Source organism: Sinocyclocheilus grahami, unplaced genomic scaffold, assembly GCF_001515645.1.
Source record: "Sinocyclocheilus grahami isolate Dianchi unplaced genomic scaffold, SAMN03320097.WGS_v1.1 scaffold32.1, whole genome shotgun sequence".
Classification (NCBI taxonomy): domain Eukaryota; kingdom Metazoa; phylum Chordata; class Actinopteri; order Cypriniformes; family Cyprinidae; genus Sinocyclocheilus; species Sinocyclocheilus grahami.
The window spans coordinates 3,179,491-3,206,263 of record NW_015505211.1 but is presented as its reverse complement, the minus strand read 5'-3'; the positions used below and the strand labels follow the sequence as shown (position 1 = coordinate 3,206,263).

The following is a 26,773-nucleotide window of genomic DNA, read 5'->3' as shown; positions in this document are numbered from 1 at the left end:
CTGACAGGTTACCAAACTATACCGTAATACCGACTGACAATAACCTGTCAGTACAGCTTAAATCTAATTTGATGCACCTGGTATTGACAGCGTTGAAAATTGTTGGGCAGGATTAACATCTTAACCTTCAAGATTGTGATTGGTTATCAAGGCACACATGATCCAAGTTGACCGTTATGCTTTCTCCAATAGTAAGTAATACAGACCCTCTCATCTCCCAATAGTAAGACACTCTCTGGTAAAGTCAGCAGCAACTTCCGGTTCACGCAGACTTTAAACTTGACAATGCGTTCTAAAAATTTGAAAAAATATGCAACAAGAAGATGTCAATCTGCAAACCTAGATCGATAAGTAAAAAATATTGCAATTATTAATTTGGGGGCTTTTCCAAAAAAATAAAATAAAAACTAATTAGGGATACACCGATATTGAAATTCTGGCCCGTACTGATAAGCCAGTAATTATTTTCTAGTATGACTGATAACAATAAATGCCCAATATTACAATTGTATTATATTTTGTCTAAATAATTTGTATTTATTAGATAACCTAATAAGATTAAATTAAATTAAAAATAAAACACTACAATTTTAAATGCTGCAAATGAATTTAGGCATGACATTTTAAGGTTACATTTTACATTGTTAACTAACATTAACAAAAATTAAAAATACTGTAATAAATGCATTGCTCATTGTTAGTTAATGTTAGTCAATGCATTAACATTAACTAATGGGACCTTACTGTAAAGTGTTACCAGAAACTCTAATAGTTCTTGATTACCAATATGGTACCAACATACCCAATAGTAACATCCGTGATTAATATGATTAATTAAACAGCATTTCATGTAATTAGTTTGATTAAAATTCTAAATTGCTTGACAGTTCTAATATTAAATAAATAAATTATTTTATATTTTTACAAATATATTTTTAGACAGCACACAATAGACACTGGATTTGAGCCTGAAATAAATCTAAATCTGATTATAGCTCTACAACAGAAAGTCTGGATGTGATCGGTCATCTGAAGCGCAGCTGCTGTCAGTGTGTGCCTGCCTGAAGAGGAACCATACTCTAATGCCATGCCAAGGGGCGCCCCTGGCCACACTGACCAAGATGAAAAATAGCATCCCTTCATCTAGACAACACCTGGCCACAGATACATCGTCTGCTCTCATGGAAACAATACACTGACAATATCTAATTGTTTTCCTTAATTGTTGGATCAATGTTGTCATGACCAGACATCAGAGGATGATTCGATGCAGATGCTGATCAAACACTGATGATGAAGAATCTATGAGAGCTGTAAGCATTTTTGGAAAAAGAAAAAAAAAATGGAAAGAAATAACATAAATAGGTTCATAAATCCATTCTCAATCCAGAAATATACACAAGCTAGATTATCAGTGAAATTCAATTAAAGTTTATTTGTACAGCGCTTTTCACGATACAAATCATTGCAAAGCAACTTTACAGCAAATTAAGTTTCTACAATATTTAGTGGTAGCTTATCAGTGGTGACTGTCAGTCAATGTACATATGGCAGAAATGTACGGGAAAATCAATTAAAGACGTAATCATATAATAATATGGTTTATGATCATATTTGTGTGCATTACTTTAAAAAATGTGACTGAATGTTTAAATGTCTTTTCAGGGCACCAGACCGAATATTCTCCAAAGTATTCAGCCCTAAATGATCAAAAAGAAACCTAAAAGACAAACAAAATGGAAAACTCCTGCCATCACAGATGAGTGAATGCCGCGTATGATGCTACAACATGCAAATCCTCCCTTCTGCAACAGATATTTCCTCCATCATTGATTTTATCATGACACAGCTGTGTGGTGTAGTGTGCCGTTTGTTTCATTACCACAGGCACTCCCTTGGGCTCTGTGTGTGTGTGTCGCACGTCTTTTGTGTGTGGGTACGCATGTATGTGTCTGTTTTGTGTAGATTTGTGTATCTCCATATGTGTGTGGTTTACAGCTGTGAGAGACGGGGGTTTAATGAGCTTTAGGAGAGTGTTCCTCTATCCATTAGTGTCTATCAGGACTCCCCATGGGCTTGGAGGGCCTGCTCACCACAGGGGGAGGAAACAACTTCCCTTCCCAACCTCCATTCTTAGCCTCACATTCGTCACACATCCCCATTTATCAGCGCACAACAACTAAACCAGGCTGTTAGATAACATCGCCGACAACATCACCGAAGGTTTAATATCAACCAAAATAGAAGGGGTATCCCTGTTCGACTTGATTTTTAATTTAGAGAGAGATAATTAACATACACATAACATAGCAGAATTAAATGATTTATATTACTTAAAATACTTCCGTTATGCATTTCGGATTGTTCTGAGTCACGGAAAGGACAGAAAAAAAACGCAAAATGTAAATAATAATAAGCACTTACCATATAAATGTGCATTTAGAATAGCAAAATACATTTGTAAATATTTAAAAATAGAACAAAAAACATTAAAATGACAAATGATTGTTGATGGTAAAGTATGTGCACCCAAGCAAACTCTATAATATTTTGGCAGAAATTAATGTCACTTAGAAACACAATGCCAGCATTAAAGGGATAAATAATAAAATGAAATAAAATTACAGCCTACAATATGTAAAATGTAAAATATGGGTGCTGAAGCAAAAACTATTGAGGAACACCATACTACAATATTGGAAAAAAAGACCTTCAAGAATCACTATTTCTCTATTGATTGGCTCTTATTAAATGATACCCTGCTTTCTTCCTAAGTCAGAAATGTCATGCCACTGGTAGGTTGCCACCATCATCGGAGCTCTGTATTTGTAAGGAAGCTTTTTCACCATGCCATCACCAACCTCCCCCTTTCAATTTTTGCTTCTCTTTTTCTTCTTCTCCTTTCCACACACACACACACACACATCCAACCTCTCCGCGCACTCTAGAGGGAGCAGAATAAAGGGGATCTCCACTTTTCTCCTAGGACTATTATTAGATCTTCAACCCAGCGACAAAATAATCACACGTTCAGCTGAATCACCATGCAGGCAGTGGACGCTTCAGTCCTGAAGTATGCGAAGCGATCAAGCCTCCGTTTAGAACAAAAATAAACTGATGTAGCTAAATGGAAGAAGATACATTACTCTGGGATATAAAATTGTGAAATAAATGCATATAAACCACTCTAACTGTGGTTTGACAATAAAATAATTATGCATTCCAGCGCCAAAGGGTTAAATCAATCGATGTCGCTTTAAGGTCACTGCCAGACAAACGGTAAACAATGGCGAAATGACCATATAACACTCTCCTGAGGATCAGATATTAGTCAGGGTCAGTAACCTAGAATAAACATCGACATCTGAGCGTCTTCACAGACTGAATGTGTAACTAGCTCTGTGATTCCCCAGAAAGACTGTATTTGTGTTTGTTTGTTTGTGCGAGAGCAAAAAGGATTCTCCACAGCAGGCCGTGGCAGCCTGTTGCTGACATTTGACTGAAATTCAAACATAGAAAACAATAACCTCTTTGTGAGGTGGTCAAAGTTGGTCAGATACAAACGCAGTACAGAACAAAATGAAAAGGTTTATAGATCTGAATAGGCTGGGTAAGTTGGTTGAGCTAAGGCATTCAAGTATGTAACCAACTATTAAAGATTCAAGATCCCAAAGGTCAAACACTCAGTCATATAAAAATCCATATTGACTGACCACTAATCTGTCTGATAGTACACAGATTATAATGTCTAATAATAAGAACAATTAAGAATATTCATATTACCAACGTCAAATGAGATTCAGAATATTTAAATATAATCAATGTCTAATAATATTCAGATTTAAATCACTCTAATAATATTCAGAATTAGGGATGTAATGATTCACACGATTCGATTCACGATTTTGATTTCACGATTCGATTTTCTCACAATTTTTTTAACAAAATGAGATTGAAGACATTATACAGTAAATGAAAAGGTGTCGTTTTATTAGGCTATTGCTGCACGTTTCTTTGTGAAATTGAAATATAACAAAACTAAATCGAAATTTTAAAACAAACCCCAAATCAAACAAGTAAGTTACACAAATAAAAGAAATCTCTTAATATGAACAAACTAAGGCTTTGTCTGTGCTCGTTCCATTTAAAATTGAATCATGATCCAAACAAAGATTCAGCATACATGCAGCATGAGAAGGTTTTAATCTAAATTAGACGGTATAATTTAGAAATTTGAAGCAAAAACAGAATGGTCTGACTTTAGTTTTGTGAAACTATACTACATAAAACATATCTGAAGACTGAAATTCAAACATAGAAAACAATAACCTCTTTGTGAGGTGGTCAAAGTTGGTCAGATACAAACGCAGTACAGAACAAAATGAAAAGGTTTATAGATCTGAATAGGCTGGGTAAGTTGGTTGAGCTAAGGCATTCAAGTATGTAACCAACTATTAAAGATTCAAGATCCCAAAGGTCAAACACTCAGTCATATAAAAATCCATATTGACTGACCACTAATCTGTCTGATAGTACACAGATTATAATGTCTAATAATAAGAACAATTAAGAATATTCATATTACCAACGTCAAATGAGATTCAGAATATTTAAATATAATCAATGTCTAATAATATTCAGATTTAAATCACTCTAATAATATTCAGAATTAGGGATGTAATGATTCACACGATTCGATTCACGATTTTGATTTCACGATTCGATTTTCTCACAATTTTTTTAACAAAATGAGATTGAAGACATTATACAGTAAATGAAAAGGTGTCGTTTTATTAGGCTATTGCTGCACGTTTCTTTGTGAAATTGAAATATAACAAAACTAAATCGAAATTTTAAAACAAACCCCAAATCAAACAAGTAAGTTACACAAATAAAAGAAATCTCTTAATATGAACAAACTAAGGCTTTGTCTGTGCTCGTTCCATTTAAAATTGAATCATGATCCAAACAAAGATTCAGCATACATGCAGCATGAGAAGGTTTTAATCTAAATTAGTACAATTTAGAAATTTGAAGCAAAAACAGAATGGTCTGACTTTAGTTTTGTGAAACTATACTACATAAAACATATCTGAACAAAACAGCAGACACGCTGAATGAGATGCAGATTCACTCTCTGACAGCAGGTGGCGCTAATGAACAGCAATGATACAGTGTTTCCTTGTTACCTCTGAAAACAAAGCAGAGCTGACCTTATGAACACTACTTTAATATGCATTGTTCAGAGGCAAGATGAAATGAAAATACCATGTAAACTTTTCTAAACATAGTCAGTTCCCCTCAGAGATACATTCATATAAACTCCTAATCCAACTTTATCGTGATTTGTTTAGCATCTCAACCGATTTGAATCGTCCCATATTTGAATCGGTTTTCGACCGACTCGCGGTTAATCGTTACATCCATATTCAGGTTAAAAACACATGTCCAATATTACTTAAATTATTCTAATTATAATCAATGTCTAATTATATTCCGATTATACTTAATGTCTAATATTCTTTAGAGTATTCATCAGTCTAATAACATTCGGAATATTCAGATTATAATCAATGCCCGATAACATTCAGAGTATTCAAATTATAATCAATTTCTGAGCATTCTCAGAATATTAATTTCATCAATGTCAAATAATATTATAATCAGTTTCCAATTATGTTTAGAGTATTCCAATTAGAACCAATGTCTATTAAGAATCAGACTCTTCAAATATAATCAATGTTTAATATTTCTTTGAATATTCATATGAATGTCAAATAATATTTCTTTGAATATTCAACTTATCAATGTCAAATAATATTCAGATTACAATTAATATCTGGGATGGTTACGGCCCTGAAATCTTCTCCATGAAAATACACATGCCGAAAAGAAACTATGTTACCACACCTATAAAATATATATAATAGCCACAAAGTGGATGCAAACAAAGCTGAAACTAAAATATGAATCGTGAAAGTAAAAATAAACCAATAGAGTACAGCTGCAACACCCTGACTCAGGAAATGTGCAGCTTTTTGGCCATTTATCCATTAGATGTGTGTGAGTATTTCATGCTCATAAAGATTCTGCTAGGTTTGAATGGGCTATTAATAGCAAGCCAATGACGTAGTTTATCAAACGTAACCCCTTCCCACAGATCTCGCCCAGAATTCAAAACACCGCGATACCACGCTGCTCGCTCGCTACACTACACTAGGCTGTTCGCGCTGAATGTATATGAAGCTATAGACAGGTGTGTCGCGGTACATGGCGATGGCGCACACAACTGCCGACATCTTGAGAGAAAAAGGTAACTGTGTGCATGTATCGTGCATTGCATCAAAACCAGTCATGCTCAGTTATGTCATCGAGTAACGAACCCCGTCCAACGCTTGCTACAGGGACACGGATGCTCGCTCAGATTACAATCTGATAAGCATGCGATCTTGTCAGATGAATATATATATATATATATAGGTAACATATGATCAAAAGAAAAGGGTTGCATCAAAATGATTACGACGGAGCGCTACGCAAAAATAAGGGGAACACAGGTGCTCCGTGCTCGTACCCCATCAGAGTACTGAAGACAGGAGTGTAGAGGGTCACTGGAGAACGGAGGGTGTAGCCTATTCGGAATAATGAACTACAATACGGACCGCAAAATCTGCTCGCATTTGTACTAAAAATATATGAAAAATTATTGTCCTTGTATTTCTGTTGTTGCAACGATAATATTGTAATAATATCAATAAACATATTACTAAATAGTATAATGTGACAATTTAGCAATAATAAACGTTACTATAAGCACTGTGAAAATTACTGTCACACCTGTAGACATCAACGTAGAGCGAGATTACCAATTTGGAAAAGCTCACATTTGATGGCCTCTGAAGTGGCCAGACTACAACTTTACGCGTGTTGAAATGTACGAAACATTCTAGAACTGCTTAGTTCCCTACGCGAATTATAACACTGTGCTTCTCATCTACAAACACACCAATAACTGTGCAGGTTACTTCAGCTACATGAACACGGCACCAGGAATTAGTTTCCTTTTGTCCTTCGCCCTCTTGTTTTTATTCTTACGCTCTTTAATGTTTACAAACCTACAGTATAATATTAGGACACGCGCATAGTAGGTGAAACAAGTGCAGCGCGAAGGTGCATCGGTACTTAACTATTTACACAGGTGCTGGAGACACAGGTCGAGACATTCCCCCTCCACCTCGTCCTCCGAGATGAGGTCCGTCAAGGGGCGCATAGGTAGAGGTACGTCCTCCTGGAGAGGTGGTCTCATCTCCCGCAAGAAGAGCTCCAAGAACCTCTTGAAGGTTTTCTCCTCGTTGGCAGAGCCGGCCATCGCTTCTCATTCCTGGAGAGACCAGAGACAGCTGGAGCCGGGCAAGAAGTCTACACTACTTTGAATCATAGGCTGGAGCGACTCTCTAGTCGCGCGAGTTGGGGAGGGCGCGCGCTCGCGGGAACGGAGAGGGATTCGCGCGACAGACGTGCGTGACGTCACATGGGGGCGGGGTATGAAGGAGAGGAGGGGGCGAATTAACTTTATCATTAACCCATTTAATCCCATATGTTTGTGACGGAAATTTACTCTTGACTTTAAAGGGTCTAAACTGAGGATGTGGTGTATTTTACATCGAACGTTTATTTACACGGTGTAAATGGTCACGTGACGCACGTGGAACGTCATGTCATAATACAGACACATTATCAAGATACATATTTGAACGTAATATTAATGTATTATTCAGATTGTTCTGTTTTATGTCAATCATAGTAGGCCTATGTAAACATGTCGCAATTGTGGCCAGTGGAAAACCCAGAGACCCTCTGTAGTTTCCCACCAGACTGGGAAAAATCCGAGAAGCAAATACGTAAAAAGTATAATATTCCAGTACTGACTGACCACGTAAATAGCCTACATGTGGTTACATTATTTTGCAGAGCTAAACATTTTTATATAAAGTAACCAAATCTGCAAAGTATTTTAATACATTTTGTAATTTCAAAAACTTTAAATTAAATTGGATAATTAATTCAATGTACCTTTTTACATTTCATAGGCACTTGTGCGCGTGCTGTGTTCTGTATTTCTCTATACGCAAAAAGAGAATAATGTGTATTGAGGGGGAAAAACACATAAAAAGGCGCACGTCCGGATTATATTTAAAACAGTGATAGTGTAAGAATATCCGTTTTTGGTATAAATAACTTTCCAGTAGACGTTGGTCCGTGATGCGCGCGCTAAGCCAACCTTCTTTGCCAGCCTATGCTTCATGTTTAATGCTGGGGTTGGTTTTGTCGGCATGTTTAAGAGCAAGGTCCTCATTTGTCACGCCTTCAAGTCAGTTTCAACGATATCTCGCAGTTTTTACGGATCATAACCCTTTCCTGCCAAAGCTGAAATAATTAGGCTACTCGGTGAATATTCTTAATGGCCCCAATATCAATACAATTAAAACGGTCACTATGAGAGCTGGTGGCTATCCCTCGGAAATGCACATTAGATTATTATTAAAATCTAATTAGGCTACTAATAATCTACTGTGAGACTGTGATTCAGACGCCGTGCGAAACAATTATTTAATCGTTTAATCGAAAATGCCACGGTTGACTTCGACAGAGCTCTTAGAGAGATTGTTTATGAGTGTGAAAACTCGGTAAGTAATGCTCTGTGTGCCTGTATATAGGACATCAGAGCTTAAGCTAAAAATAACTGATGTAGATTTCGTATCATCGCTGGGAATGAACTGTTCCGCTCCCAGACATTGTTAGTTCAGCTGCGGGTTGCCAGATATTATTAACCCCTAAAAATTAACATGACAGAAAAAAATCTAAAACCTTCTTATATGGCTTCAAAGATATCCTATATTTATTGTGGTTTTAGGACATGCCTAGTTAGTTCAACAGGGGGTTGCTAGATCATATTAAAAGCAAAATTAACTCTTTCAAGTATGCATTAGTCTCTTAAAACCCGGCAAAACATTTTAGGAAAAAGTTTGTATTTGTTCATGTCATTATACTGTTTAGAGCATTAAAAAAAAGTAAAAAAATAAAAATGATATTTCATTCATAAGTTATGCTACGTCCTTGGTAGAGGACATCGGGACTCAATATCTTTTAAAAAAATAAAAAGACATGAATGAACATGCATAGGCAAAAACAATTTTTTTAAAAAATCAGCAATACATTTTTAGTTTTCAGGATTTTTTTGACCAAACTTTGTATAAAGATAATTCTCAACTATGTTATAACAGAATGATTTGATATACCATTTTTCATCATGCAAAATGTGTGTAAAATTGCCACAAACAGGTGTTCTCGTTATATATAAATGTATATATAAACTAAATCTAATTTGCATATTAATGTGTTTTTGGGACAACATGTAATGAAAAAAGAAGTGTAATATTGAGAGTAATAATTGACAAGATTTTCATAATAATATATAATATTTCATAGGAATATTGAAATATATTTTCTTTCGCTATTCATTTGTTGTGTCTCCCAAAATGCGTAATAAACATGCATTTAGTCCCGGTGTCCTCATATGAGGACATGTATGAAATCAACCTCCTGTTTCATAACAAAAAGTAATATTTTGATTTGGAACCCCGTAACATTTCAGTCAGATTTAAATGATGATTACAAAATATTATCATATTTCCATAAGAGTGTCACTAAATTAATATCAGACATTTTTGAAGACCAAGGAGAGGGGGTGGTCATGGTGAAACATGCAAACATTTAGTATCTCTGAAAAGCCCTGAATGTGCATGACTTAAAACTGTGGCATGTATAGTCTCAGAGAAATTCACTAAAATATAATGTCCTCATATGAGGATGCAGGGTCTCAGGAGGTTAGTGTAAATATTTTCAAACTAAATATTATTGTTAGACAGCTATAGCTGAGACATTATTATTATTATTAGTTCAAATGTGGGCTGCCAGATACTATCATTAACCATTAAAATGACAGGAAACAATCTAAAATCTTTTAAGCATATTTCAAACTCAGTATTAACCTTTTCAGAAATGTAGGGTAACCATAGTTTATGGTGAAATATCATAGTTACCACAGCTATTGCTAGGTAACGAAATGTCAGAAAAATTATGAAAGCTACTATGGTATTTCGATGGTGCATATTTGTAAAGAACAAAGTATAGCCTTGCCTGTACAGAGCAATCTGAAACTGTATTCATAGTCAGCTAGTAACCTGTCATGTTCACCTTCAAAATGATAAATCATATGGTAAAGCGATGTCTGATGCAGTGACCCAGGATGACAGTTTCATAGCAGTGTAGAAATACCCAGTGTACCTTCCTCCTCACCTGAAAAAGCCTGAGGCCAAGTGCTTGTTAGGACACAACTAAACAGTCACTCATCTAAAACCAGCCCCAGATGATGTAATCTTATTAGTCCAGCACTCCGTCTCAGGCAGTTCTTCAATCATGATCTCTTCCTGTGTCTAACATGGAGGTTAAAAACATCAAGAACACAATGTCCCCTTCTTTCCACATGAGCATAAAGCATTTAAGTCAGTTCTTCTGCAGGGTGTCTAAACTATCCATCGCCAGCCAAGGAAATATGAGGTGAAGTGCTCATATTTTATCTTCGTGCTGATGTAATGCTGGCTTCCCAGTGTATAATTCAATTAAAGTGATGAACCTCACACATATACACTGGAAGAGAACGAACCTGGATGATATACTGATATTGAACCGGCACAATCTGCGGCTAAATTATTAATGTTACTTGGAGGTGAATGTGAGCGGTAAACTCTTTATCTCTATACTGTCACTCATGCATAAATCAAGGCAGAAAGTCATCCTGATATGACCTGTACAACACAATGTACACAATAAATCCTTCTAACTGGGTACATTAGGGCCAAATTATTCAATTATTACAAATTTAGTTTGGCACAAATTTTGGGCCTGTGCAAATTAGGTGACATGATTAACGATGGTTTGACTAATCACTAGCACTTGAAGTGGCAGAAAAACAATTTTGCATATATTAAATACAGAATATTAGTAAAGCGGTGGGAAATAATGCACACCAACTTTTAATAATTTGATAAATATATGGCCTTTAACCTGGTCCATCATCCAATTTTCGTTAGAAAGTTTTGGTCACTTTGGAATAGGTTTGGCATTTTCAGTCTTTTCTCCTAAATTGTAACACTGTCTCACTGTCTGGTGGGAAATTTATATTGGATCCACTAATTGATCCACTAATACCACAATAAAATAAATAACTATGGGCCAACAGTCAATATACTATAATTTATTCAATAACACAATTAAAAGAACCAAAGACTTAAACTACTTCAGTCTGTGTGCATAGAATTTATTCAATACACGAGTTTCACAATTTGAGTTGAATTACTGAAATAAATGAACTTTTCCACGACATTCTAATTTATTGAGATGCACCTGTATATACATATCTGTACATTCCTGCTATGATGTTTCCTTGTTTCTTTTCTCAGCATATTTCAAGTTTTGAAGTAGGAATACTGCTTTGAAAACCAAAATGGTCTGCAATGCATCCTCAAGACAGATCCTCCATTCGAGGGTGTTTGCTGTGGTTTCCTGAAGGAGATGAGACTGCAGATGAATCAGGAGTAGTTCTGGGTTCATCTGGGGCATCCCTAAAACCCTGGACCTGTGTGAGATCACAAATGTATATATATGCATATTATTACAGGGTTATTATATTTAACTAAAATTAAAACCATTAAAACGTCGAGTACTTAAATTATACGGTAACCAAAATAAAATAAAATGTAACTTAAATTAGTTTTATTTCATCTAGTTGCCAAAGCAATATTTAGTTTAATTTAACTTTTAATTTAATTAATTGAAGTACTAACTAACTAAATTTAAACTAAAAATAATAAATAAAAATAATAAATAAATGTATAAAAAGGCATATTTAAAATAAAAATATCAAAAACACAACAAAATTACTAAAACTTAACAAAAATTAAAGTGAAAACAAAATTAAAATCTAATTCAAAATATTAACAAAAACTATAATAGTATATCAATAACACTAAAATAACATTACTGTATATATTTATTATATATTTTATTTTCCTTACATTTTTCTTTATACATTTATATATACACACACATTCCTGTGATTAACACCTTTATACATTTTTCTTACATAACATATTTTGTCCTTACATTTTTCCCACTGTTACTCTTAAACTTACTGTAATCTGATATTGAATTGTGGCCTCCATTTGACTTGGGGACTTGTACAAGGAGGCGAGCCTAAACACAGAGTGGACAGGTGAGAAAAGCATACAATTACTTGTTTTTTTGTTGCACAGTGCAACCTCTCCCTCTCTGACCTTGTCTGCTTGGTTTAAAAGCAAGAGGGTCTGTGGCAATTCAAATGCAGGGAGGCGGAACTGTACAGCCAGCGGGAAGACCTTCAACTTTATGACAAGAGACGAGAAAGCATGATGGAGATGCACTCTGTGCCTTTCTGCTGCCTGCTGTTACAGAGTAATAGACTGGCAAGTATGCAGGATGCATTATGAATAAGGTCTGGATACAAAAGGCAAAGCAAGCTACTTGTTCAAAGTGATTCATTCCATCACCCACAGAGGTGAAGGGTAAAGAGTTAATGCAACATGCACTCTCTCTCTCTCTCTCTAGAAGACACATTTGGCTGAGAACACCACAGATGTTGGCTTCTATTTTCTAAAGCCACATTTTGCTGTGTCAGGTTGAGTGGACTTAAAAGACTAAATCCAATAAAAAACACAAACACCCTCCCACACAAATAGCAAATTAAAAGTGTCTGTGTTTACCTTCGCAGTCCCTCCCAGTGCAGGATGAGCCTCTGCGTCGCAGCATGACCCCAACTCTCACCTGAGGTGTGAATTTTAATTGTTATTAGATTGGTGAATATGCAAAACAATACGACACATGAATGTATTCATATCTGTTATGTCTTACCTAATGCAGGAACCAGCTTAGATTGGCCATTTGAAACCCTTGTCGTCATCTGATTGGTCAAAACAACCTAAGAGCACATGATAACTGAACGTAATTATTTTTTATAAAAAAATATATATATATATTCTTAATATTTATTTTTCATTATTTTATACAGTTTAGATATTCTTAATATTATACATTTACATATAACATATATAACATACATACAAACATACATATAAATATATATATATATATATATATATATATATAGACCAGTGTTATTTTAGCATTATTGATGTACTATTAGTTTTTGTAAATATTTTGAGTTAGATTTTAATTTTATATCTTCTGTTTTTCTTTCTGTTTTTTTATTATAAAGTTTTTGTAATTTTTTATTAGTTTTTTTATGCCTGTATAGTTTGTATTATTTTTATTAGTTAGTTCTTAAATTAATTAAATTACAAGTTAAATTAAACGGAAATGAGAAATATTGTCTCAAGTTGCTTATATATTTCATATTTTTATTCTAATTTAATTATTATTAATTTAACAAAATGTGAGTATTCAAAAATAATTAATCAAATCTTATATATATCCTAATCAAATATCCTGAACAAATACACACACACATATAATATTAAATTACTTTTTATTAAATATTAGATATTTTTATTTAACCAAATATAAGTATTCTGCAAAAAATAAATAATTAAATTGATTTGTCTGCCATTCATTAATCTGTTTCAGTAGTAAGAGTTGCTAAATACCGCTAAACTATGTTGTGTTGCTAGTTGGATAAGCTGCTGGGCAAGGCCATTCAGGAGGCGGGTCCTCTGAGAAAGATCCTCAAAGTCATGCCGGAATGGGAAGGCGATGCTGTCAATCACTACTAACTGCACCTATGATTGGATGATACAATAACATGTCATTTATGAGCATGCAAATAGCAGTAATATCACTTTGCTGAAAGGGTTGTCCTTAGCTGTGGTCCTGACTATCCATTTTTTACCTCAGGATGCTCGGAAAGGAAGCAAGGTAGGAGGTAAACCTCAGCTAACAGCTCTACATAGTCATGGCAACGGACCAAGAAGAGGTTGGAGAGGATCTTCTCAACAGTAAGTTCCTCTAAAGCCTGTCTCTGTTCTAAGAGGAAAAGCAAAGACAGATTTAACAATTAAACATGTTGTGTCTCATAAATTTGCATGAAACTACTGGTAAACAGTATTAGGCCTGTAGAGCTCATAAAGCATTTTCTACTGAATATATGTACATTTAGACATCCCAACATCTCAGCTACTCAAATCAGACCTGTATCCTCTGCCAGGAGGGTGCAGTGCTGCACGACTGCCTCCGCCATATCAGCAACACCGCTGCACTAAGAAACTCCCTTCTGTGTCTATATACAGTGCCTCTCCTCCCAGACCCCTGACTATCCATTTTTTACCTCAGGATGCTCGGAAAGGAAGCAAGGTAGGAGGTAAACCTCAGCTAACAGCTCTACATAGTCATGGCAACGGACCAAGAAGAGGTTGGAGAGGATCTTCTCAACAGTAAGTTCCTCTAAAGCCTGTCTCTGTTCTAAGAGGAAAAGCAAAGACAGATTATTTGACAATTATACATTTTGTCTCATAAATGAATTCAAATGGGTAAAGTTTAACAATATTAGGCCTGGAGAGCTCATAAAGCATTTTTTCCCTGAATATACGTACATTTAGGCATCCCAACTTATCTTAAATACTCAAATCAGACCTGTATCCTCTGCCAGGAGGGTGCAGTGCTGCACGACTGCCTCCGCCATATCAGCAACACCGCTGCACTAAGAAACTCCCTTCTGTGTCTATATACAGTGCCTTTCCTCCCAGACCTCCAAAACACACAGGAATCTGCACATCCACAGCCAGCTGCATGCTAAAAATGGGAAAAACAACTCTTTTATGAAAATTACAAAGACATCTTGGGGCACATACCACTTTTGAAATATATGTGCCACATATTACAAAGAAGTTGAATTTATGATGCATTATACAATTTATAATTGATTTCCTCCCATACCACAGATGAGTCTTTCCGACATCAGGGGCCCCGCAGATCTCGGTGGTCTTCCCCACAGGCACGCTCCCGCCGAGGGCATCATCTAGGGCCGAGCAGAATGTCACAATGCTCCCCGGAGCCTGCTCCTGGTGCAGGAGATCCAGAGCTGTTAGGCTCTCTGTTGCCGCCCTCTGCTGGTGAGGCCGGCCATCATCCCTCAACACCTGCAACACCTCCACTGCCTCCTCCTGTGATATACCTGCCTCTGTGACCAGCACGGATTTAACTAAATGTACTTTTCTAGTAATCTGTGACTCTTGTGAGGCGGTAAGAAAGGTACTTTGTTGATGGGTAAATACCTTTGCAGAGCTGAAGAGGACGCATGTCGGTTAAGACTGACGCCACTTGGAAACCCGCATTGATGAGCTTCACCTTCATTGAGGGCGCCAGGGGGAGGCTGGGCACTGTCCTGTACATTTTACTGTTCACACTGACAAAAACCGGACTGAAATGCCGTTAATGTCGGTACGTTACTATGCCAGTTTAGGACAGATGACAGCTAATTCTAGCCATATAAAATAGCCTTATTTGGGTGAACACATTCAGAGTCACTCTATGAAGGATTTACTATCAATAGAATATTTTTGAGAAATCGAAATGAGATTTTAAAATATAAACATACATGGACTTCCGTTTCTTATTTTTTTCTTCCTTTTGATCCTCCCTCCAAAACAACAGACACTGAATGGGAAGATTATCTTCAAAATAAAAGTCCCAAGACGCCACTGACATTTTAGTTTACGAGTACAAATTCTGACAAGTTTTAAGTTAAATATACATTACTTATGTGGTTTCTGTAGTATATTTATTTAAAGTTAATTGCATAAAAGATATATAAAATTATTAAATGGTTCCATTTATTTATTATTTTATATATACTTCTGAACAATACGGCTTTAGCATGTAGTAATTTTATTAAATATAATATGGACGTTTTGTTATCGTAATCGTTATTCTTGTTTTATTTTGCTTATTTATATACTTAGCTATATACACTGCAAAAAAATGCTTTTAAAGCTTAGATTTCTTGTCTTGTTTCCAGCCTAAATATCTAAAAATTCTTAAATCAAGAAGGATTTTCTAGACAAGTAAAGATTATTGTCTTGTTTTCAGAAAAACAAGTCGAATTTAAGTGAGTTTTTGCTTCAAACAAGCAAAATAATCTGCCAGTGGGGTAAGCAAAATAATCTTGTTTTCTGTTTGAATTTTTTAGATATTTAGGCTGGAAACAAGACAAAAGATCTAAGCTAGAAAAGCATTTTTTGCAGTGTACTACAGCTTTGATATTTATTTTCATTTATTGTAACCCACCACTTGGTAAAATGCCGTTGATTATATACCTTTCTCTTGGTATTGTTTGTTTATGTTATGCATATAATCATAATAAAAAAACGAATGTTGGAGTATATAGCAAATACATTATATCGCCACTAATTCAGTAATTAGCTAAAGACAAAGATAAAAATCCTAGCCATTCAATCTTGCTAGCACGATCATTTCAGTCCAGTTCTTACTCAGTAATGAACAACTGCTGAACCTGTTATTTTATCTCGAAAACATAATGTGAACCAACCAATAGCGATTATTGAAACGCCAAACTCCACTGTCCCTTATCCCACCCCGTACATCTGACGTGTGTATACAAAACTAAAGCACTTTATTGCAAGAAAAAGAATGCGCGTCGACATTTCGTGCCTAAGGTAAACATGTTATATAAACGCCCTAGAAGCTTCAATGATGTTTGGTTTTCGTAATTATATTTTTAAGTCGGTATTTTTTGTAACCTGTTTCAGTCAGTCTAAAGTGGCGCAGCTCAGCGCTTTTTAGAAGCCGAATAACTGAATGTGTTTAGATCCGTGTCTATTTGACACAGTTGAGCTCAGATCAACAGATCAGTCGAAAGTCTTTTGTTTCATTAGCTGTAGAACCTTATTATAGAATATCATGAACTGTCGATCAGAAGTCCTGGAGGTGTCAGTGGAGGGCAGGCAGGTGGATGAGGCCATGCTAGCCCTCCTGCACACGATCCTCCTGCACCGCAGCACAGGTAAATTTCTCTATAAGAAAGAGGGCACGTACTCCATTGGCACGGTGGGAACTCAAGACGTGGACTGCGACTTCATCGACTTCACATTAGTGCGAGTGTCTTCTGATGAGCTGGACAGGGTTATCAGGAAAGCGGTAGCCGAATTTAAGGTGGGCTACTTTTAATGACATTAGTTCGTTTAAGAGATGTATTTTATTAGACTATTAGGCTTTAATTCACTATAAAGGTGTACCATGGTAACACCATGTTTGGACATGCACCATGGTAGTACCAGAATACTCTTTGAATTAACTTTGAGTATCATGGTATCACTCTACTTAATCATGGTTCCACCAAACACTTATTGGTGGAACACTTTTATATCTTTCCATTCATTTCATATAGCCTACGTTTTTTCTTTTCTAAAAACATACTTTTCCCCTCAGTATTTCTTTTGTGTAAATAATACCCAGCACCAACACATAAAAACAAAGACAATATATAAACAAGTGGGTAGGTTTTTACATCTCCAGATGGCAAATTAATTTATGTTCTCATATTATATCTATATTACGCATTTATAATCACATTGTTAGAGACAATGCCTAAAATTAATATACTATATGAATTAATCTAATATATGTATTCCTTTATATTCTTTCATTTCAGAGGTGCCTGTATCTTTTCAATAAAATATTCTTTTGCTCTTAAATGTCATGTTCCATAGTTCTATGGAAACTAACTCTAACCAATTATCTAAAAGTGGGGATTCTTGCCTTCTCCAAAATCGTATTGCTTTAAATGCTGTAATTCTCAAATTTCTTAAATAAATGTAACTCATCTAACAGAGAATTCAAAATATAGTCACATTATACCAAGACTATATTTTGTAACCTTACTATATTTGGTTTCCTAAAGACTTGTTTTATCAATTACGAAATTACTTCTGTCCATTTTTTTGTTATTAACAAATTCATATCCCAAAGGCTTTAATAAGGTAGCAGTGATTGTTGCGTTTTTACACATTTTATAACCACAACCTTGTTTCTACCCAGGATGCTCTTGGTAATTCTGGGAGTGATGGCATGGGTCAGATCTCTTTGGAGTTTTACCAGAAGAAGAAGTCACGCTGGCCCTTTTCAGACGAATGCATCCCGTGGGAGGTCTGGAGCATCAAGGTGAACGTGGTGAACCTGGCCAACGAACAAGAGCGCCAGATCTGCAGGGAGAAGGTTGGCGAGAAGCTCGGCGAGAAAGTCATCAACATCGTGGAGGTCATTAACCGTCATGAGTATCTTCCCAAGATGCCCACACAATCGGAGGTGGACAATGTGTTCGATACGAGTTTGAAAGACGTCCAGCCGTATCTGTACAAGATCACGTACCAGATCACTGATTCTCTGGGCACGTCAGTGAGCACTACCATGAGGAGGCTAATCAAAGACACACTGGCATTGTAAAAGACAGTCAAGCAGCTGAAGCCAGATGCTTCATGGACGTTTATGATGATCTTGTAAAAATAGAAAATCATTGCAATGGGATTTCAAATAAATTCACTACACTTTCCCTGTATAATAATGCTGTCCACTATGTTTGCATCAGCTAATTCAAGCAAGCAAATTATTCATAATTTTGTTGTTGTTTTTTTTTAATAAAATCGAATTATGTTCCCTGAATTATATATATTTTTTTCTTCCAAATTTATCTGAATTTTTGTTACCCTGATAAGTAGGTGCTTTTTCCATGCATTCACCTTAATTCAAAAGCTAAGTAATAACTGTAATGTCTATTCAATAAAAAAAATGAGCCTGTTCAAAAAAAAAAAAGAACAGATTTAATATATATTTATGTGAGAAAACTCCTATACTGTATATATACTGCATACTGTTTTTCTTCCCACAGTTAAGAATTTCTATTTTACCCAACTTTTAAAAAAATAAACTAAAAGTATAATATATACAAGTGTTTGTAAATTTTGTAACTGACACAGTGTCCACAAACAAATTATTGCACATATTGATATTTATTTTAGAAAGCAAGCACAGAAAACAGTAGAAAATGCTTTAACGCAAAAACTGATACAGTTTTTAAAGCCACATTAGAACAATTCAAGTGCTTACATATATTAGTTATTGCAGTGATACTACAGGAATACCAAAAAAGAGATACTTTTCATAAGAGAAAATGTATGTGTTGTACAAATGAAGACCAGGATGAGGATTTAATGTTCTGTTCTGTCATCCCTATTCAATCCAATCTTTCATCAAACCATATTAAGAAGTTTATCAATTACTGAAATAATAATTTTATCATCAGGACACACTGACCTGCTGATAATATGGTTTAACTCTTAACTCAAAACAAGAAGTTGATGTTATGTCATGTAATACTGGGGACAAAATTAAATGCAAACTAAATCAGGTACTCCTATCTTGAGTAATAGGCAACTTGTTCATTAATCAATCCCTTTAGTGGGGGTATAACATAAAATGGAATGCATTACCATTTTATCCATCAAAATATAGACTAAATGACAGTAGCTGATGGAAAATGCAAACAGCAAGCAACATATTTAGATTTTGTGCTCAACAAAGGCCACAAGCTTGCAAAGCCAAACATCCCCTAATGTAAGGGAAGAAGACTTTTCCTTAATTGATTAATATCTCAAACACTTGCTAATATGAGCAAAAAGGAATAAGATTTCTGTTTTTGTGCTTTAATCTTTTAGAATAAAGATCTTCTCTGGGTCATACCGTCACAGAAAAGGTCCACTGAACATCGGGAATGTCCAACCATTCAACGTCATTGCATCAAGACTTCATTAATCACTGAGTACTGAGTTCTGGTAAGTTGAGCTTACACTATGGTCCAGCTCACAATGTACTGATACAGTACTGATACAGTGTGAAAATCTACTCAGACTTCATCTCTACACATTTATGAGAAGTAATTCCCACATATACTGCATGTCCTGTACAACAAAAGTATTAGAAGATCCACATTGCAGGCACACACTAAACTGCTTAAAGAACATCACTCCAAATCTGCTATTTGTACATATAAAGCCTTCTATTTGTTCAATACAGTCACTGAATATTATCCACAACCTCTAAACAAAAATACTACGTAAGTTTACGTAACTGGCAAAAACATTAACAGAATACTCTTAAAATGAGAAATACAACTTAACTAGCTATATCAAAATTAAATTATAAACGTTTTCCTCACCTCGATCAATGTTCACAAAGTTTATTGTATAGTTTGATATCTACTATATTAGACTGATTAAGGTATGGTTTTATATGGTTCAAACACATCTTAAATCAAGTTAATCAAGATGTAAATCTTTATTCTCTTAAATGATCCAAATAACAATTTAAGATTAAAAGCTATAACATCATAAGCAGGGCTGAATTGGGCATTTGACAAAAAAATCTAAATGCCTAAACACATTTTTCTTCAGTTTCCTTAACTTAAATGAGGCATAAATAAATCTAAGCTATCATTTTAGGCCAGAAAAGAGGGAATCAATGTCTATTAATGCCCTGTCTGCATCAGCCTGTGCCTTTAATAGAGAACAATGTTTATTTGGAATTGCTTGAAAGTGCTAAATAACAGCATAAAGGCCACTAAAACAAGAGAGGCGCAAGTCTTCTGCATAACAATAAAAAAAAATCACAAATTTTTTGTTTGCAATAAATCAAAGAAACTAATTTAGAAGAGTCGTAGAAGGTGAAAGAAATCAGTTTCATTTTTAACAGTCTTTCCTGATCACTGAAAAGTGAACTTAAAATATAATACTTGGAAATGCTTTAGAAAACAAATTTATGTTTTGAGCAACTCTTGGCATGCAATCAAAGATGAATTCAGAAAACTCTTTGACAGTCTGAATACTGTTTATAGAAATAAGGTATATTAAGTATGATCAAATGCTATTAATAAATCCCTGGGTTTTGTCTGCAAGTGTTTCCCAAAGTAAATCATGTGACAGTTTAAAGGAGACAAGGTCCAAGTTAGTCAACTTTAATGGTTAGGGCTACAAATGTGCAACTCTGCACTCTTACGTATGGCTCTGCTCATGACTCCACAGACTGAAAGCGGTCTTAAATGTCCGGTGACAGAATTTGCACATGTACTGCCGTTTAAAGGTAAGCGCAGAGAGAGTTGGGGCATGGTAAAATAGCGTGTCAGATTCCTGAGGGGTGATAGTTTTGTCTGTGCTGTCGGAATTGCTGTGAGATTGTTCCCTAGGCTCATTGTCACCTTTTTTGTCCTGCTCTGGCTTCTTGAGTTTGGTTGACGGTGACATGGAGCCTCTAGGTTCCTCTTCTGAGGCGTCCATCCCAGAATGGGTTGCTTTGAGTGGAGGTTCTTGAGAAGCTCGAGGCTCTGGGATGGAAATTGTGAGAGGTGGAGAAGGAGACGGAGAAGACTGAAGCCTGTCAATCTCTCTCATCCCTGGCTCTTCGGGCGTGGACATGTGGGACTGGTAGTGGCTCCAGAGGCGGAAGTTGGTCCTGAATGCTTTGTGACATATGTGGCAGATGAAGGGTTTGATGTGGCAAAGCAGTTCCTGATGTCGTTCCAGGTCTTTGTGGGCACTGAAAAGCTTCCCACACTTCTCACAAGGCCAAACGCCTGGTTCCTCGGATCCAACAGAAGCGGTGCTCATGCCATCCTTGGCTGATACTGCTTCCTCTTGAGGTTCCTCTTTGACCTGCAGCTCCCCTTGACCGTGAGCGCTCAAGTCCTCTGGGACATAAGATGATGAGTCTTCAGAATCATACATTGGCGGAACTGATGAGTCACTGTACACTGCTTCCTCTCTGGAGTCACGTACCGACTCCTGAGAAGGAGGAGGAACTCCGAGAATGTTGGATGATTCGTCAGGATTGCTCTCCTGGAGACCGAGAGTCAACTGCTCCTTCACACTCATCATATTGTGATTGTGAACTTCCACCTGATGACGCCATATGCTAAAAGAAGACTTAAATGTGCGCATACACTCAAGACAGGTCAGCTTTTTGTACTTGCAGTGAGCTTCGTGGTCTTTCTTGACAACTGAGTTGGAGAATCGAAGTCCACAATATGGGCAGACGGTAGCATACCTACAAGCTCTCTCATGGTCTTCTAATTCAGTCAAAAAGGGCAGTTTCTCATTGCAGAGCCGGCAAGAAAAGATGTCCTTATCTTGGCTTTCTTTAAGATGTGTCAACTGCTGCTGCTGCTTGTATTGAAGGTCTCTCTCTGCATCCATGTCAAGGTTAGCCGGCTCAGCGGAGTGTCCTTTCATATGTAGTTTTAAGTGTGATTGAAAGAAAAACATTTTACCACAGTAGGGGCATCCGTAGGACCTCGATCGCCTGTTTTTCCTGCCGAAGGGTTGTGACGGCAGGCCTTGCTTGGATCTTCGGAGCTTCATAATCAAGGCCTTCTTTATTTCCCGCTCTCTGACAATATCAATTAGCTTCCTCTGAAACTTTTCATCCAGGACAGAATAGGAACTAGAAGAGGGTGCGGGATTTTGCACCACGCCGTGTTGGGTTTGGCAGTGAGTCCAGACTTTGAAGTTTGTGTGAAAGCGTTTGTGGCAGATGTCACAAGCATACGGCTTATCTGGGTTGTGGTACATGTTCACATGGCGATACAGACCTGCACTGGACCTGAAAACCTTCAGGCAATTCCAGCACTTAAACATTTTGTTTGGCCGAAGTTCTCCAGGTTCTTCATTACTATTGTCCATGTTGGAATTGTAGGGTACCTCATCAAATGTGCTTTCATGATGCAACAGATGATGCTCATTAACAGGCCTAGATCTCTTAAAGGGCATATAACTACCATCTATCTTAGTCTTCCTCTTCATCGAGGGAGTGAAGTACCCTCTGGGACCTTCATCATAGTTTGCCTGAAAGTCTTTTAAATTTATCGGCAGATTGTCTCCAACAGTAATGCGAACAATTTCAGAAGGGTCAGCAAGGGGACTGCTGGGCTCCGTTTTAATTCGGAGTTGAGTTGTTTGAGTGCCATCCATCTCGTATGCATTTCGTTGTCTCGACCTGAGAAGAAGTGGCATTTCTCGATCCTCATTTTCAGGGGATGGCAACCTTGCTGTTGTGGTAATTAACTTGACTACAGACTGTTCTCGTCTTTGTGAGTCCTTTAGCTCCAGAGCTGGAGAAAATACAGGAACGGGACTATCCATTGACAATGATCTGCGCAGCAGACTTTTAATAAGTGGCCCACTTCGGTCTACGGTTTGGTTGTGTGGACCTTGATGATCACCCACTGGCCTGGAATCATGAGATGCTTCCATTCTTCCATCAATGGCGCCTTCAGCTTGATCTGAATGTAGGCTAGTGTGCTGTACAGACTCACTGAATGACACTGAGGATGTTAGTTGCGGCCTCATAGGTGGCGATCGGTATTCAGTTCGACGTCTCAGTATGGATGTTGGTGAGGAGATGATAGTTCTGCAATCACCATCGTCTTTGTTTTTGTTTGAATTTCTGCTGTTAGAGGTACTGTTTGTCTCTTTTTCATTTGGTCTGACGTGTCCTGAGGATTGGCTCTGATTACTAAAATCGTGTGTGAGCGAAGGTGGCTCTGTGGTCTGTTTAAACAGTTTTTCCTGAAGAGTCCTCTGAAACACATCCATGCCAGGCTGCTCACCTTGACCTTGATGTACAATAACACTTCTCTTTTGAGAAGCACCATCCTCCTCCTCAGAGAGCAACATCAGTTTTCTTGACACAGAGTATGACGCCTGAGGTCTTACAGACATGATGTTGGTTAGAAACGGAATGCCGAGGCTATATCCCATCTCCTGTATAGCTGCCAGGTTGCATTTCTCCACAAACAGAGATGATGAGTAGATGTAGTTTAGCACAATCTCAAATGCATCAGGCTCACAAAAGTCAAGCTGAACAATGGAGCGGTTCTCGGAGTCCCTTCTGGAGAACACAGACTGGAAATATTCACTGCATGCTGCAAGGACGCTTTTATGAGCCTGGTACTGTTGATCACCCACTAACAACATAACATCACAGAGTTGACCCTTCAACCGCTGCTCGTTGAGGGCACCCAGCAGTGAAATACCATGGGAAGGGTTACAGTAGTACCCCAGGCTCTCCATTTTGGCTTTGAAGGGGAGTAAAAGAAAATACAAATTTAGTCATTACAAAGTCATTACAACTGTCATTTCAATTAATCTACATAAAAATAATCTTGATAACACTTTACATAATTATCAGTATGTTGACATTACTTAATGCATGCTGTGTCATGAACTACAAATGAACAACAATTTTTACATCATATTTATGTATTTTTTTAATGCAAATCTATAAATACACTTTTTGTGCAATGTTAATTCATGTTTGTTTATAATACATTCACTAATTTATACAACTTGAAATGTTAAAAATATATTAGTATATGTGAAAATTGACATTAATGTACATTAATAAATGCTACCCAATGCATTAAATAATGCTAAAAACGAAATCTTACTGTAAATTATTGCCATAATCATACATAAATAATAGCTTAAACATTAAAATGCTGACAAATGCTAAGATAGGCACAACATGTAAACTGACATCACATTTGTCACTCTCAAACAAATACACATTTCCAACAACTTTGTTTTAATTTAAAAAAGTACATAGTTATTGAAACATTTGAAATCAGATATGATTATTTATTTTAATATTCCTAGTATTTAACCTTTGAATATTTTCTTGAATAATGTGGCACCCTGGAGTGATTGACAACCACTGCAATATAATGCAAAAAAAAAAAAACATAACATGAAAACAATCTGACAAAGAAGCCTGACTGCAAGCACTATTCATTTATTAATACATTTTAGAATTAAACACTGTCACATGATTTCATTAAACTATAAATCAAGACAGCAAACACAACCATGAAGAAAAAAGTTGACATATCAAACGCTCAAATTAGAAAAATATACATATTTAAGTTAATTAATAAGCTGTTAAATAATATGTCATTGTAGAATTACAATAAGCAAATAAATGTCATCAAATACAGTAAGCGGGCCTACCCAGCGTCTACGCATGCGCATAACGACCGCTGATTACATCATGTCTAACGTTAGTTTCAGTTGGTTTTACGCCGTATAGAGAGACTATTCGCTCATGAAAACGAGGCGTGAGTATGTTTATGTTTCAAATGAAATGATTTCGCTGCATATTCCTTCCTCTGAATCTCGAGCTCTGTTTCAAATAGAACCATCTGTTGAATCACCGTTGCCAAACTGTGACCATATTAGCAAACAAGTCACAAAATACAGGCAACCGGTTGCGTTTCTTCCCTCCACTATTCACAAGATAGGAAATGAAGCGATTAGAACACGCGTCTGCGCACACACAGCCTCTCCAGTGACCGACTGCGCAGACGTCGCATCCTGCACAACAGGCTGAGAGCAGCCGCTTCTGTCCTCGGCGTTACGTCAGGAAAGCCTGGTTTTACCAAAACAGCATTCAACTACTTCACTTAGACGACGAAACAAAGTTGTTCAGCATTTCAACTTACCCTAGTTTGGTGGCTTTGGATGCCCCGGAGCTCCGACACTGGACTTTGTTTCAGAGTTGCGTTGAGCGTGAAGCAGTCGTGATTCCATCCATCTTGTATTTGACGTCATCCCACTCTAGAGATGAGGTCATCGCTATGAACGCTCGTCACGTGTACTGCTCTCTGATTGGCTGCTGGATAAGCTGTGGGCGTTGACGGAGGAATTGACGGAGGATGACGGACTGATAAACAGTGTTGGGAGTAACGCATTACAAAAGTAATAAGATTACAGTAGTATATTACTTTTTGCATTACTAATACAATTTGGGTAATATTATTACTCGTTACAATCTCAGTAACGCAAGTTACAACAACATATTTTAAATCAAAATTAATTGGTGAATTTACCAACACCGTAAAACAGCATAGGAGAAAAAAACAAAATTTGTCTCAAAAAAGTTTGTCTATTTCCTGTTGCTGGAATTAGATGCTGAGATGACTGCAGAGACGGATTCTACATGTGTGAGATGGACACACTCCTGTTATTTTCAGTTCATCGGAGAAAAGGATAAGAATGCATAGTCAGGTGCAATATGTGCGACACCAAACTCTCAACATGGAGAAATAGCACGAGTAAGACCTGGAAACACCTGGACTGGTGCCACTAACACTAAACTATCGGAGAGAGCTGCGGGGTCGGAGAAGTGAAAAAATACGGCGGACGAGCGCAGACAAGCAAAATTAAGTTGAACTAAAAATAACCAAATTTGTTTTTATTAAATCAGTATTATAATGAATATGCGAAATATTTGACTTAAATAGCCTAATTAACAGATTAACAAAACGAAAGGAAAAGACAGAGATATGCTGAGTTTGGTAGGCTATTTTTGTGGGCGTGGCGCTCTACGAAAGTGCACGGAAAGGAAACCGAGACGACAGAAATAAAAGTAAACACATTGCAGTTTCGAATGATCTGTATGACCAAAAATGACGGAGTATTTTTTTGTTGTTTGTTTCCGCTGATCGATCTCACGCGCCCACATAGGCCTACAGCATTGCAAACGTTGCAGCCTGTTCATTATAAGAATAAAATACAGTCAACCAAACATATAGATACACTGGTTA

At 36.6% G+C, this 26,773-nt stretch overlaps 4 protein-coding genes and 1 long non-coding RNA gene across 6 annotated transcripts in view; 2 read left to right on the top strand and 3 right to left on the bottom strand.

Annotated features, from left to right (window-relative positions):
* The window catches only part of LOC107577402 (protein phosphatase 1E-like), a 49,332-nt gene extending 41,456 nt beyond the window's left edge, over window positions 1–7,876 (bottom strand). Inside the window, exon 1 of the mRNA XM_016263489.1 lies at window positions 7,188–7,876. Within this exon, the coding sequence (XP_016118975.1) occupies window positions 7,188–7,369 (182 nt within the window). The 5' untranslated portion in view covers window positions 7,370–7,876. The remainder of the gene's footprint in view (window positions 1–7,187) is intronic.
* A 3,568-nt stretch (window positions 7,877–11,444) lies between these two features.
* Window positions 11,445–15,834, bottom strand: LOC107577432 (DNA repair protein RAD51 homolog 3-like). Its single transcript, XM_016263512.1, has 10 exons — window positions 15,384–15,834; window positions 15,046–15,289; window positions 14,803–14,901; window positions 14,302–14,363; window positions 14,003–14,136; window positions 13,761–13,892; window positions 13,009–13,075; window positions 12,861–12,921; window positions 12,255–12,315; window positions 11,445–11,698 (listed from the first exon to the last, which is right to left on the bottom strand). Exons 1-10 carry the CDS (start codon window positions 15,499–15,501, stop codon window positions 11,585–11,587), a joined length of 1,092 nt encoding a protein of 363 aa, XP_016118998.1. The 5' UTR covers window positions 15,502–15,834; the 3' UTR covers window positions 11,445–11,584.
* On the top strand, window positions 12,576–14,077 carry LOC107577443 (uncharacterized). The gene is made up of 5 exons (XR_001608201.1): window positions 12,576–12,775; window positions 12,869–12,926; window positions 13,018–13,098; window positions 13,785–13,917; window positions 14,008–14,077. It is a non-coding gene; the product is annotated as an uncharacterized lncRNA (long non-coding RNA).
* A 662-nt stretch (window positions 15,835–16,496) lies between the features above and the next one.
* Window positions 16,497–18,803, top strand: LOC107577413 (autophagy-related protein 101). 2 transcript variants are annotated; one of them, XM_016263504.1, is made up of 3 exons: window positions 16,497–16,784; window positions 17,004–17,280; window positions 18,166–18,803. In XM_016263504.1, exons 2-3 carry the CDS (start codon window positions 17,029–17,031, stop codon window positions 18,568–18,570), a joined length of 657 nt encoding a protein of 218 aa, XP_016118990.1. In that variant the 5' UTR covers window positions 16,497–16,784; window positions 17,004–17,028; the 3' UTR covers window positions 18,571–18,803. The 2 variants fall into 2 exon arrangements, with proteins under 2 accessions (XP_016118990.1, XP_016118984.1); XM_016263498.1 differs by lacking the exon at window positions 16,497–16,784 and having other exon boundaries at window positions 16,793–17,280.
* A 419-nt stretch (window positions 18,804–19,222) lies between these two features.
* Window positions 19,223–25,790, bottom strand: LOC107577392 (zinc finger and BTB domain-containing protein 21-like). Its single transcript, XM_016263479.1, has 2 exons — window positions 25,670–25,790; window positions 19,223–24,247 (listed from the first exon to the last, which is right to left on the bottom strand). Exon 2 carries the CDS (start codon window positions 24,240–24,242, stop codon window positions 21,171–21,173), a length of 3,072 nt encoding a protein of 1,023 aa, XP_016118965.1. The 5' UTR covers window positions 24,243–24,247; window positions 25,670–25,790; the 3' UTR covers window positions 19,223–21,170.
* Between the last annotated feature and the right edge of the window lie 983 nt (window positions 25,791–26,773).